The 12,888-nt window shown below is 40.6% G+C and overlaps 1 protein-coding gene across 1 annotated transcript in view; it reads right to left on the bottom strand.

Annotated features, from left to right (window-relative positions):
* WDR3 (WD repeat domain 3) overlaps positions 1-12,888 on the bottom strand; it is a 29,891-nt gene continuing 17,003 nt past the window's right edge. The window contains exons 13-27 of the mRNA XM_031457903.2: positions 11,006-11,107; positions 9,495-9,580; positions 9,193-9,328; positions 8,413-8,469; positions 7,297-7,397; positions 6,965-7,076; positions 6,691-6,825; positions 6,352-6,402; positions 5,722-5,787; positions 5,131-5,223; positions 4,588-4,635; positions 3,878-3,921; positions 2,105-2,233; positions 1,035-1,128; positions 1-751 (exon numbers count right to left, since the gene is read on the bottom strand). Coding sequence (XP_031313763.1) covers positions 596-751; positions 1,035-1,128; positions 2,105-2,233; positions 3,878-3,921; positions 4,588-4,635; positions 5,131-5,223; positions 5,722-5,787; positions 6,352-6,402; positions 6,691-6,825; positions 6,965-7,076; positions 7,297-7,397; positions 8,413-8,469; positions 9,193-9,328; positions 9,495-9,580; positions 11,006-11,107 — 1,410 coding nt within the window. The 3' untranslated portion in view covers positions 1-595. The remainder of the gene's footprint in view (positions 752-1,034; positions 1,129-2,104; positions 2,234-3,877; positions 3,922-4,587; positions 4,636-5,130; positions 5,224-5,721; positions 5,788-6,351; positions 6,403-6,690; positions 6,826-6,964; positions 7,077-7,296; positions 7,398-8,412; positions 8,470-9,192; positions 9,329-9,494; positions 9,581-11,005; positions 11,108-12,888) is intronic.

Here is a 12,888-nt window from a genome sequence, read left to right as displayed (position 1 = left end):
TATCAGTCACCTGGAAGCCCAGCCGGGCCTCTCAGCTTGACTACTCTTTTAATTAGAAACAACTATATTCAGAGAAATATAAACAGTTGGCAATTAGGATCTCTTTATATACAGATAAAACAAACTGCAAGTTCAATTTAAGGAGGCTGTTGTAGATGATCTGATGGTCCCTCCAAGAGCCTGCATTTATGGGCAGAGGACAATCAGTTAGGCACCTGACTGTCTCAGCAGGCGGTAAAACCTAATACAAAAGAGGTAACCAATTACCGAACACGTCTTTTGACATCAAAGAAATAAAAACTTTGAAATACTAATTTCAACTCTGGTAAAACAAAAGTTCTCTGCTCCTGCTAATATAAAGGGGACGACTCCTGCAGGGCTCACCATAGGAGCACAGAGAAATTTCAAACTAATCTGTGTCCCTCAGGGAGGTGGAGCCCACAGTCCTATGTTGGAATTCCCTCCGGCAAAGCTGGGAAGCACATCCTGGGATCTTCTGCAACATGATAAGCCTCTTATTTATTTCAGAGGTGACACCAACTCTACCGCTGCTTAGTTTGGAAGTCCTAGTTGAAAAAGGCACCGCATTTCAGTTCTAAGTCAATGTTAAGATCAGCTTCTCCCTCTTTTTCCTCTTCCTCTTCTTTTCTTCCAAGTGGCTGGTAGCATCGGCAAAAAACATAACTTCACTCTTTGCCTCGCATTCCCTCTTCAGATAATCAAGACCTGCCATGTTGAAGCCAATAACATCCTGAGGAGGAATACAGGAAAGAGTAAATAAATGCCCTCACCCTTCCGCTCAGTACAGCAGCCCGTGCGAGTCAGGGGGACCAACGCTTCCTGTGTCGTTACTCATCCTCTGCCTGCGGTGTCCCCCTCTTTTTTTTCTTATGCCCATCAGTTCCACAAAAGCCTTAAGTACACCTCTATGTCAGGTCATCACCAGGGACAAGGCGGTACGCCATGCTGCTACCTGTAAGTCACACACACACTAGGACTTGCCCTCCTTATTCGAGCTCTACACAGATACTCACCCGGACTTGGCTGACTTTTGAAATAGTTGTTTCCTTTAATTTTTCAATCACGGGCACAAGCATTTGGTTGCTAGTGATCTGTCCAAAGTGAATCCTAATAGAAAAATAAAACCAGGCATGTCACAAAGAGTAGTGGTTTTGGCTCTACCTGGTTCTTCTAGAACCAGCGAAGAGACAAAATATAAAAAAAACCAAAATTCATTTCATCAATCATGAGCATATAGAAATGCCTCCAGCCAAAAAAAAAAAAGCTAAAGAAGTTTCTTCTCTACTATTCAGTTCTATCTGGTGACAATTTTTAAAATACTACCCTAACATTTAATAAAAAATAAATTGGAAATACGGCAACTGAATCATCATTGTTCTTCATTCACTACTATACTGAAAGAATGAAAGGGATGAAGAGCTAAGAATCATGAAAATAAGTCAATTCACCAAATACATCCGTTTTCTTCTTCTTACTATTTGGTATTGGCTGAGCAGCCTGTCTTCCTAATCACATTTTAAGGTACTCAGTTTGTCTCTGTTCCTGTTCTCTGATATCACAGCTGGAGACTTAGGGGCAGAGTAGGAGACAGGAATAATATATTCTTAAGCATTACATATTTTTAAGAATTCTTCCTATATAAGAATAGAGTATTTTTTTTTATGTTTCTCAGTTCCGTCTATATATGCCCTTGTAGAGACCTGGGAAATAAATTGACTACTCCTTAAAATGCTGCTATGAAAATAAAACCAAGCCATTTAAATGAAGTAGTTAAAAAGAAATGACACTGAGACAAACTGGCAATTGAGCGAGGGGCTCAGCGCACTGACTAGAAGCAGAGTTGCTACATCAGACTGGAGACGGTGCTGGCCGGAGCAAGCCCGAGCAAGGCAGTGGCCCCTGCCTTCAAGACTGATTCCAGAGGACAGGAAATGACCTATGTCAGGCAGCACTGAAATTGTGTGACAGTCCCTGAAACTGAAAAAGCGCATTTCTTAATCCCACAGCGTCAACAGCTTCAGGTAGCGCAGCTGCTGGAGCAGTCGGGCTGATGAGATGTGGTGTTTTGGGGAAAGCACGTTACCTGAGGAGAAAGAAGAGGCACCGACACAGGAGTTCAATGTCAGAGCCCAGCTGGATGAACTCATTAAAGAGCTTAAGGACGTCCGGGACGTAAGAGAAAGGCAGCACGAGCAGGGCCTCTTCCAGCTCACTGAGGGGGAGAGTCACCGTTAACAGCGCCACGCTTCTCAGCAGGGTCCCTTTTAAAACCTTCTCCCTCCTATCTCTTTCTTCTACGTTTATACGTGAATAGATCTTCCCCATCCAGAGTTAAGTATTTATCTATGTTCTAGGGGGTTCTCTCTTGTCAATGTTTTGGTTGGTTTGTATTTACTATTTTGACCTACTCGATGCATTTCGGTCCATGGCCGGGTAGGAGAAGCTCACTTTTTTTCTTTCAGATTACTAACTGCTCCAAAGTGTTCTGTTGAACATTCCATCTCTGGGTGATACTTCTACCAGCTCCTGAGTCCTTTTATATACAGAGTCTGTTTCAGGGCTTTCAAGTCTGTTCTGATGACTGATTCTGACAATAACCTGTACTGTTTTAATTTTGCTATTTTTTTAGTTTTTTTAATCTACGAGAATAGCTCCCTCTTGTTCTGGTTTCGGTCTGTTTTACTTTCCTTGAGCTAGCTCTATTATCATTTCATCAATTGCAATTAGAAATCTCAAGAGGATTTCAATGGGGAATCGCAAACCTATAGGTTAGTTTAAAAACAAAACAAATCTTTAAAACACAGAAATCTTCCCATCTAGGGATGCACTGTACATCCATTAATCTGAATTTTCTTTCACATCTCTCATGAAGTTTCATTATCTTAGATAAGTCTTGTTTATTTTTTGTAAGGGATACATTTAGGTATTAAGATTTGTTATAAAAATGGTAACTCTAAGTCAAACTTGAAATCAAAAGATAAATCATAAACAAACATTAATCCAAAAATGAATGACAAAGGATACAAAAAATTCTTAAAAACTAGTAATAGAAACTACTATAAAGCACAAGAAAGGAAAAGTAGCTAAAAATTCACAGGAAAAGATACAAATGGCCAACAAATACAATGATATTTTAACTTTGTTAACAACCGAAAATGAAAGTAATACAATACACCACCTTCTGCCTCTCAAACTGGCAAAAAGAATTTTTTAAGGCCCGGTAAAAGTCAGTACAGGCACTCTGGAAAGTAACTCAGTGATATAAACCTTTAAAACGCTCATGGCTATTGATCAGACTGCTAGGACCCTTAAGAAAAATAACCAATGAAAACAACACAGATTCATATATAAAGGTGTTCACTGAAGCAACAGTAACACCAAAAGCAACACCCAGCAGTAACTATATGTACAATGGAATATTTTGAATTAATTCAGTATGTGTTTTTAAAGAATATTACTACCATGAGCAAATGCTCAGGAAATATTCTGTGAAAAGGACAGGATATAAAAATGTATACAGTACGATTCCAGTTGTGTATGCACACAGAAAGGAAGCCAAAGGAAACAGACTACAGCAAAGTTACAGCTGTTACCTCTGAATTACAGACGATTTCCTCACCAAGCAGCACTACCTTTCATTTGTCCTTAAAAATGTATCACTTCATATTTTAGGAGGAACCTCTTAACTCTAATTCAAAAATAACATTATAATAAATTATTTTCCATCACAGTTTTGACAGAGTTAAACCTCTAAGATAACCGTCAATTTTAACATCAATTTATTTGTCAAGTTCAACTAGGCATTCGGTAAATGTTGTTAGTTGCCAAGTGACAATGACTGTGTGCTGGGACTCACCTTGACCTGATTCCTTTAAAAATCTCCAACACATAAGCTGAAGGCTGTAAAGGAAGTGTAACAGCATTAGCGACACTCCTGGTATCAACTGGAGCGCTCTAATTTCCACCTCTTAAAAACCAGGGATCGATCTCTCACGAGAAACCATGTTCTAAAAATGGCACCACAAGGCATGGGCTTAGACTGAGTCAGATCTGGGCTCACAGTCCCGCTCTGCCACTCACCAACTGCATTACCTTCAGTCTGTCAGTCAGGACAGGTTCCTGTCTATTAATGAAGACCCCCTGACTCACAGTATTACATGCAAGTAGAGCAGTAAGTAATTAACATCGCTAGATCAGCATACATTGTCCCACTGTGTTCCCTCTCTCTTCCTCTGGACTGATTTATATCAACTTTTCCTCCAAAAACTTAATTTCAATGAAGAGAATCTTCAGGGGGCCTTGGATACTAACCACAAATAAGCACTAAAAAACAAAAAAATGCCAGTTCAGTCCAACCAAAAAGGATGAGTTGGAAGTTATACTAAAACAGCCCTTTTAAAATACAAAATATCCCAGAGGAGTTCAACATTCAGGAGAGATTTTTAATGGCAAAGTATTTCCCAGTACACCCATCCTCTAATCGTAATGCCTCTTCACTTTCTCTCTTGTGCCTAAAGGAACCTCAGAATAACCAAGGGGAAACTGTCAGTTACACGTTCTACTCACAGAGATATTGCCATAAGCCATCAGGATCGGGCTGATGGGAAGAGGAACCTATGAAGAAATTATTAAGTCAGGTCATTAAAAAACAAGCCTTTCATGGTGCTTACCACAGGCAGGGCGATAACAGTATTGTGCAGTTTTTAAGAGAGACCTTAAAAAAGTATTAAGTTATTTAATAGTATAAAAGAATGATCAAACCTTTTAGTTTCAATAGTGCTTACAAATGAGTCTGGGCCATACATTTCACCTAGAAATCTGAAATGCTTACCCTGCATCCCAAACTAAAGCAGGAACTAAAGTTGAGTTTCTAACTGAATACAACAGTCACCTCAAGCTAAAACCTCCTAGCCTTTGCTTTTTATTAAGACAAAGCTTCCTTCCAGTTTCTCAATTCCTTTTTTCTAATATTACAGTTAGAAAAGATTCTGTTCCATTTATCTCATTTCCTGATCTGAGTTAAAAAATCCGTAAATGATGGTTTTTTCCCGCAGGAACTGTCTCTATTTATAAATGTCTCTCGGAGCGTAACTTAATGGGCTCCCTTACCTCTTTCCCTGCAGCTTTACAGATGGCTTTGTGTTCTTTCATTTTCGCAGTTTCTTCTCGGTATAGCTCAATAGCCTCCATGATCCTCTCAGCCTACACAGATGGTGACAAAGGACAGAAACCATCACAATACACTTGTCATCCCTCAGCACTGCAAGTGGAAGGCCTGCCTGACTGAGTGCTACCAAATCAGACTGCTTGAATCAGTTTAATAAAGTGGTGCCAGCAGTGTGCCAAACAGCATTTAAAGACGCCTTTGGTTGTTCATTTCTAATTTACAGGGAGGAGACTAAGTGTCGTGGATTCAGGTGAGATGGTGTGGGGACACCCTGAGTAGGGAGCTCCTAGGACACCCGAGAGGTGCCACTTTCAGGAGATCAAGCCTTCCTTTCCAGAAACCATGTACTCATTAAACAGATTCAAAACTACTCCCATCCTTAGTCCTCCTCCGAGGGAGAACAGAGGTTATGATCTCCATCTATAAATTCCATCAACTTTTTGCCACAAAAGGGCTATTTGGTTGACACAGACTTTTACTAAAAAATTGGGATCCTATTTAAAATTGATAAGCTACATTCTATATCAACTTACCGCTTTGACTGTTTCAATAGTTTTCTTTCCAGTAAAGTAATTGTCACCTTGAGTCTCTCCTGGAACCTGCCAGAAACAAAGAGACCCTTGAACATCATTGTTGACAGGTGTTAAAGAGCCAATAAATTAATCTTACGTCCAGAAAAGAACAGGCATGACTCTGTTACAATGGTAACATGGTGTTTGTTATCAGCTGACATTAACTGAGTACTTAGTGCCAGACACCGTGAGTTTGGGCAATCCATTTCACCTAGAAATCTGAAATTAAATATTAAATATTTATATGCACTATCATAAGAATATCTTGCTCTACACATGTGTAAGGAGAATGCCCAATTTCTCAAATTTTTTCTGACTTTTGTTTTACAGTGAAATAATTCCCTGAAGCTCCTTAAAAAATAAAGCCAGAATGACAGTCATTCAATACCAAATCTGGTCAATCATTTGTCCCATAACATCAGGATATACAGTTAAATTAAGGAGAACTATACAGATTCCTTCCCATATCAGCCACTGATGACTTCAGCCTCTAACCCCAATTCTAATTCCATTAGAAATTCTCAAAATCATAGTGAATTCCAGGAGGATAATTACAGGGCACAATCTGAGGGTCCCAAAAGATTCACTTACTGCTGGTTGCTCTTCTTTGGCCACGCTCTCCTCATATTCTGCTTCCCTTTGCTGCCAAGAGACAGATACAAATTCATTTCAAAAAAAAAAAAAAAAAAGTATGGTTCCTATGTGAAGTAAAATGAGATAGTGAGAAGCTGCTTCTTTCAAAATACAACCCCCTAACAGCATCTGTCTCCTTCTGGCTGCCCAAGTGGTGTCAGCAGTCCTGGAAACGTCCCCTGGAGGCCCCTGGACTTGCAGTGACTGGGGTGTCGCAGCATCAGACAGAAAAGTCCGGCTGGGGCAGCGTATCAGATACCAGTACAGAACACTCGTAACCGAGCCCGAAGTCCTTACCATCTCCCTCTCTTCCTCAAGAATAAGAGGCTCCCTTGTTCTCTCCCAAAGTCTCAGAGATTTGTCATGGGATGACGACACCACATAGTCTCCACTGGGGCTGACAGCCAAGCACCATACTTCCTGGTGGTGCCCCTGGGCAGAGAGAGCAAAAACATCCCGAGTAAGAATCCCTTATTCACAGACCGCCACCTACTCATGTTAGTGGGCGATCAACACTCAATCTTAAAAGAAGTTCTTAAGTACTAAGCAAACAAAGAAGGTAGGAGGTTACCTCCAGAGTCTGTATGTGTTCAAATTTGTCCGCATCCCACTGCTTGATCTTATGGTCCTTCCCAGCAGTAAAGAAGAGGTGAGACTTGGAGACAAACTGTAGGTACATCACACTGAAACGTGACAGAAGTATCCAAATGTCATCAAATTCCACATTATTAAAAGGAGTCTTACGCACATGAATAGCTTCTGAACCATTAGTTCTAGAGTATCTTGATTACATTTTAGAATCTCTATGACTACGTGAGAACACTAAGTAACTGACACAGATGCTCCCGGGAAATGAAACTGACAGGTGACGCAACAGGAGACCTTTGAAAAGGCGACACCCACCTGTCATCATGCGCAAACAGAGACTTGTGGCAGTCCCCGAAGTCCAAGCCCCAGATTTTCACATTCCTGTCGGCAGAGCCAGTTGCTATTAGTGCTCCATCCTAGGAGGACGAGAAGTAAAACATTACCTGATTACCTGAAACTCTGTAATTAGATAGAGAAAAGCTAACCAGAACATGTACCCCATTTCTTTCAAAACATTAATAGCAGTGCCCCCCAAATTAACTTCATCTCTTTACCAAGAGCACATACATCTTTGCTTTTACCTAGACATCTACTTAAAAAGCTTGTTAAGTGAGCAAGAACTCTGTGGCTATACAGGGCGGTGCTGTGTCTTGATGTAGGCTGTCTGTTTACTTTGTTAAATAGAGCAAAGAATCTCTAATCTCTGTCATAGGATTTATGGGGAGAGAAGAGGGAAAAAGATGGAAGGAAGGAGGCTGGGAAAGAATCTACTAGAATTTATGACCTTGCCTTTTATGCCATGTTCCTTATCACTATTTTTTGCTTCTCCTTCCTATTTTGGCACCTGGTTCAAATGGTTGTCAACATAATAAGAAAACTAAAGTATTTTTTGACACCAGTTTATTCTGTTAATGCACTGATCGCAGACAGAGCACAGTACCAATTCCTTTTATACACACTAGACATTGTTTTTAACTATATAATGCCATTCCTAATCGTAACTAGACATTGCAAAAATATGATTTTGGTCAAGAAACTAAAAGTATGCATAGTACAAGATACCATAAATATTGCAAAACTCCATTTTTCTTACCAAGGTTATCCTTCAGAACAAAGGGGGATGCCTTTTTGAAAGTCCCTCATACTTTAGGGTGCTCTACCAATTATATTGTTTTAGACAAGGAAATAACCATTTGAGGGATCCAACACAGGGAGTTTAGTTATGAGGATTAATCCAGGTGTCTGTGAAAATATTCTAAATGCATTAATACATACATATTTACGGTATGATTATTTTATAATTTTTTAGGATAGTCAGTTATACGACAGACAGAAAAAATAAACACTAAAATGAAGGTATCAAGCCAAGAACTAAGGAAGTGCTTTAGAAAAGACAACTCATTACTGAGACACTATTTAAATTTTACTTACATATGAGATGTCCATGCATATAACAGGCAGTTTGTGTCCATACAGTGAGAGAAAAAACTAGACGTTAAAAAAAAGGATATAAATAACACATCTGTCTATAAAATTTAGGCATAATTTTATGACATATAGATCTAAAACAGAACTTTAAAATACAATGCTAAACACTGTTGTGGATTGCTTTAGGTCTGTATTTTCAAAGACAATGACCAAGAACACTGAAGGCAGCTTGTCCCTATGTCGAGCATATAAACCCTGCACGCACTTGCCAAAAACACTGCCGCAGAGCGGGGCCGCGGATGCCCCAGGAGCCCGCTGCCTCAGTCAGAAGGTGGCGTGGGGGTCCTCTCTGGACCTCTCAGTGGTAAAGCCTCTGGAGCACTTGTTTCACAACTGTGTTCCCAGGCCCAGTCCGGGCCTACCGAGACTCTGGGCGTACAGCCCAGGAATCTATATTTCTGAGAGCAACCCAAATGATCCTGATGTACGGCCAAGTGTGGAGTGACTGCCGAGCACACCTAGCAGTGCTTACAGCTACTGGCCCCGACAGGATTTTCTGTCTGCGGAGTTTCTGAACATATGAAATACAACTTGCTTTATACAAAATTTATGAACCAAAGGAGCCTTTTAAAACTCTAGCCTTCCTAGGGTACTTGTGCCGGTTTTGATTTGCACATAAATTTTTAGAAACATACTACTGCTGGAAATAGTCAAGGCCACTTCTTTATAGTCTCAACCCAAGTTCAGTCAGAAAGAAAATATTCACAGGCATAGCCATTGTACCTTTAAAGTGTCAACATAGAAAATTTTCACAGTGCAGTCCAACAAAGACACAGCCAGCAGCTTCTGATTGGGAGAGTAACGGACACACAGAACTTCTTCATCTAGTTGCAAGGTCCGGGTCTGCTTCACAGAAAGCCTAGCATCACAGAAAGCACCGAGGAAAAATAATGAGTCCTCTACAAAGGCAGACAAACATTCTAAAAACCCTCTGGAGCTCAACGGAAACATACATCTCAAAAGCCCATTCAGTGGTTCCGTTTTTCACTCCAAAAAATGGTCACAAATAAAAAATGTCTACTCACCTCTTCTGGGTACTGTTTTCATCTTTCACCAATTCAAAATCCCAGAACTTGACAGATTTATCAGCCCCACCTGTCACAAAGCCACGCTGAAAATCAAATGACATTTCAGTTAAAAAAAATCTTAGTATAGAAACTTTGATAAGAAGACACATCAAAACAGTGCAAAAGACCATTTTTATTTAATGGCATGGGATAAGAATTAAGAAAAATGTGGTTTCTCCCTAACCCCTTTCCTTGTTCTTTGGGGGCTGCTGCCACAGATCTGTTTGAAAATTACCAGCAGAGACAAATGTAGCCAGATGATGACCAAGGTCCTAGTTACACTTTTATTCAGCGTCAGGAATGAAGACCCAATGGACACCATGGGTTATTTTTACTCCACATAAGAAGGCAACAATCAAAATAATTTGCTGTGAAGTATTAAAATCGTTCGACAAGTACACATAGACTGGATAAGCTAGATAAGTTTATTCAAAGTTACTTACCTTAGAATGGCATATAAACTTATTCCTGCAAGTCCCTGCTTAAATATGCTCAGAACTGTTATTCCAGTATCAAGAAAATTGGTCTTATCACACTGGAGTGTTAGTATAAAGTACAGAGGACATGGAGTCAGAAAATTAGATCTCAAGTGTCTAGTCTGCCATTTCAGAGATTTGTAACATCAGAGAAAAGCCTTATAATGACCCTGAGTGCTGTTTCTCTGATAAAGACTACCTAGTTTATAAAACCACTGTAAAAATACTAATAAATGACATCATGGATGTGAAAACACTTTGGAAAAGAGAACATTCTACAAATGCAAGGTGTTAGTAGTACTTAAATTTAAATGTTAAATGCTGTTTCATTTCTGACCCCAAATGGCATTACCTAGTCTAAATTCCAGATTCCTTTCCCCGGCGCCCCCCCCCCCCAAATACCTACTTCTAATGAACAAAGGTTTGTCACCATTGGGAATATTCAAATAAATGGGCCACAATCTCTTAAAGTACCATCTAAAAATATCTCACACTGTTCTGAGCAACAGCACCATCCCTGAGTAAGTACGCAGTTCTTCCAGCGTGACTCCTTTGAAGGGAAACACACTGCTGCTGACTTGGAAAGGCTCACGTATTTACTAAACATCTCTAGACTTATACAGTCATGGATTGTGGATGAAAAGGGGAGAAGAAAAGTCTACTCGACCCTCTGCATTATGATGCCCAAGAAAATATTTCCTTTTAAGGAGTATCACAAACACTGGTAAAAAGTCACGAGGGTGAGCAACGTGAGGCTGTGCAGCTGATGACCGAGAGCAGCTGAACCAGAAGTTCAAGTCAAAATGACAGCTACTCATACCATCAGGCACAGGCTAGGGAGCCAGATGTAATGTCTGAAGATCAGACCAAAAGCAAGCTTTTTATAAAGGAATCTGAGAGAAGTCTCTGTCAGGCAGCAGCAGAACCCCATATAAGACACAGGAAGTGCAGCCAGGGTGCTGGAGTCCAGACCCTGACTCCTGGTGTAGTTACCTGATCCGGAGAGAGAGACAGGGACCATAAAGCGCCATCATGTGCATCGATTGTCTCCAGCAGGTTTCCTGAGGCCAAGTCATAAAGCTGCAGCTTTCCTGTCTACGGAAGATGCAAAATGAGATCAGCACACCCACAGCCTCCACGATGCACATCTACACGGGTTAGAAGAGATTTCATAGCCCAGCAGCGACAACATGGCCCATTGCTCAGGAAATGGCTCCCACATTCCATGCTCTATACTTCCCACGTGAATAAACGTCAAATCCCCTGCTGACGTGTTGCGTTAAGCTTGCCAGGGTTGCTGTGCTGTACCACCATGGAACAGTACCACCTCGTGGTACTGGACTCTTGCCAGTACTTTCACTGGTTCCCCAACTTCAAAAGGGAAATATGGCCACGGGCTATATCAGAATCAACATAACAGCACATGGGAAACTTAAAAACCCTTAAAACGTAATCCTTTAAGTAGACTATCCTCTACAATACAGTTGGCTTAACCAATTCTTCTCCATCTGGCTTTGGTTTCTTCCTCTACAATACATTGACAATGAGAAAGAGAAATCTCCCCACCATGCTAGGGAGGGCAGTCAACTTAAAAAAAAAAAAAAATGCAGTAGCTGAGAAAACCATCAGCCAAGCTTCCCATTTAGAACGCTGTATATGCTGTGGTCATGGTGCCGGCACAGAACACACAGCGGCAAAGCCTGCCCTGTGATGAGCTCGTGCACGTGTGTGGGAAGAGAGCACGATGAAGAGTCTCAGGGCTGCCTCTCTGCGACTCTTGGTAAACTTGTCCCCACGAGCCTGTTTTTCCATTTGTAAAACAGAGTTTATATCACCAACCTCTCCAGCGGTTGTGTGGGGATTAAACGAGATAACGTAAGGTAACTGCCCAGCAGAGAGAGCAGGCTGGGGACTGGACCTGAGTTGGACAGTCTGGGAAGCAATCTGCAGTGTCTTCCCGATAGCAAACCGTGGATGGACATTTGTTGAAAGAGTGAATAAAAAATGAGGGAAACTTTTAACTGAAATTTCATGCTCTTTCCCTAACACTGACCCTAAAATTTCTCCAGCTTATTTTATGCTTTTTGCCAAGCAAAAAACATCCATTATGATAACACAGGTTTCCTAACAAAATAATCATGCACATATGGCATTGGTTTAGGGGGATAATAATGACAAATACTTGCAAAGCACTTTTCCAAACATTCCATAGACCTCATTCCATTTTATTCCCGCTACTCCTCCTACTGCTACTTCTGCTAACCAGCTCTTATTAGCTATATGCTGAGGTTACTGACTTCAGTTTACATGAAAAAATCAAGGCTTACAGGGTTAAGTAACTTTCCCAGATGTCTCATAGCTAGGAAGTGGAAGAGCTGGGATTCAAACCTAGGCCCATCTGGGGCAGGAGCCTCTGTCAAAAATCAAGTGTCATCATCCTATTATGCAGAGAAGGTATCACACTAAAGAAGTTACGTGACTTGCTCGAAATTACCCATTTTAAAGGGGGAAAACCTGAATCCAGATCCATGTCTGCTCATTCCCTCATGGTAATCTCCCAACCGGAGTAGCAGCTGAGCACTTGGTCACTCAGTCTGTCTTTACTGAATGCTTCCATCTGCCAAGCATGATGCACGTACTTAATGTATTTTATCACTAGTCTTCTCACAACACAATTACGTATGTGCATATAAAAAGATGCATGAAAGAGGTTGATCAACAAAATGTTAATGACAATTATCTCAGGGTCATGATTTTAATTTCCTTCCTCACAATTTAACATAAGTTTTGGTTTAAAAACAACAACAACAACAAAACAAAGAAAAGAAACTTAAAAAGTAAACCTCAAAAAAGGGCAATGAACTAACACCCTCTCA

This window comes from Camelus dromedarius, chromosome 9 (genome assembly GCF_036321535.1).
Source record: "Camelus dromedarius isolate mCamDro1 chromosome 9, mCamDro1.pat, whole genome shotgun sequence".
Lineage (NCBI taxonomy): Eukaryota > Metazoa > Chordata > Mammalia > Artiodactyla > Camelidae > Camelus > Camelus dromedarius.
The sequence above is the reverse complement of the archived record's forward strand: the minus strand, read 5'-3'. Positions and strand labels throughout refer to the sequence as shown.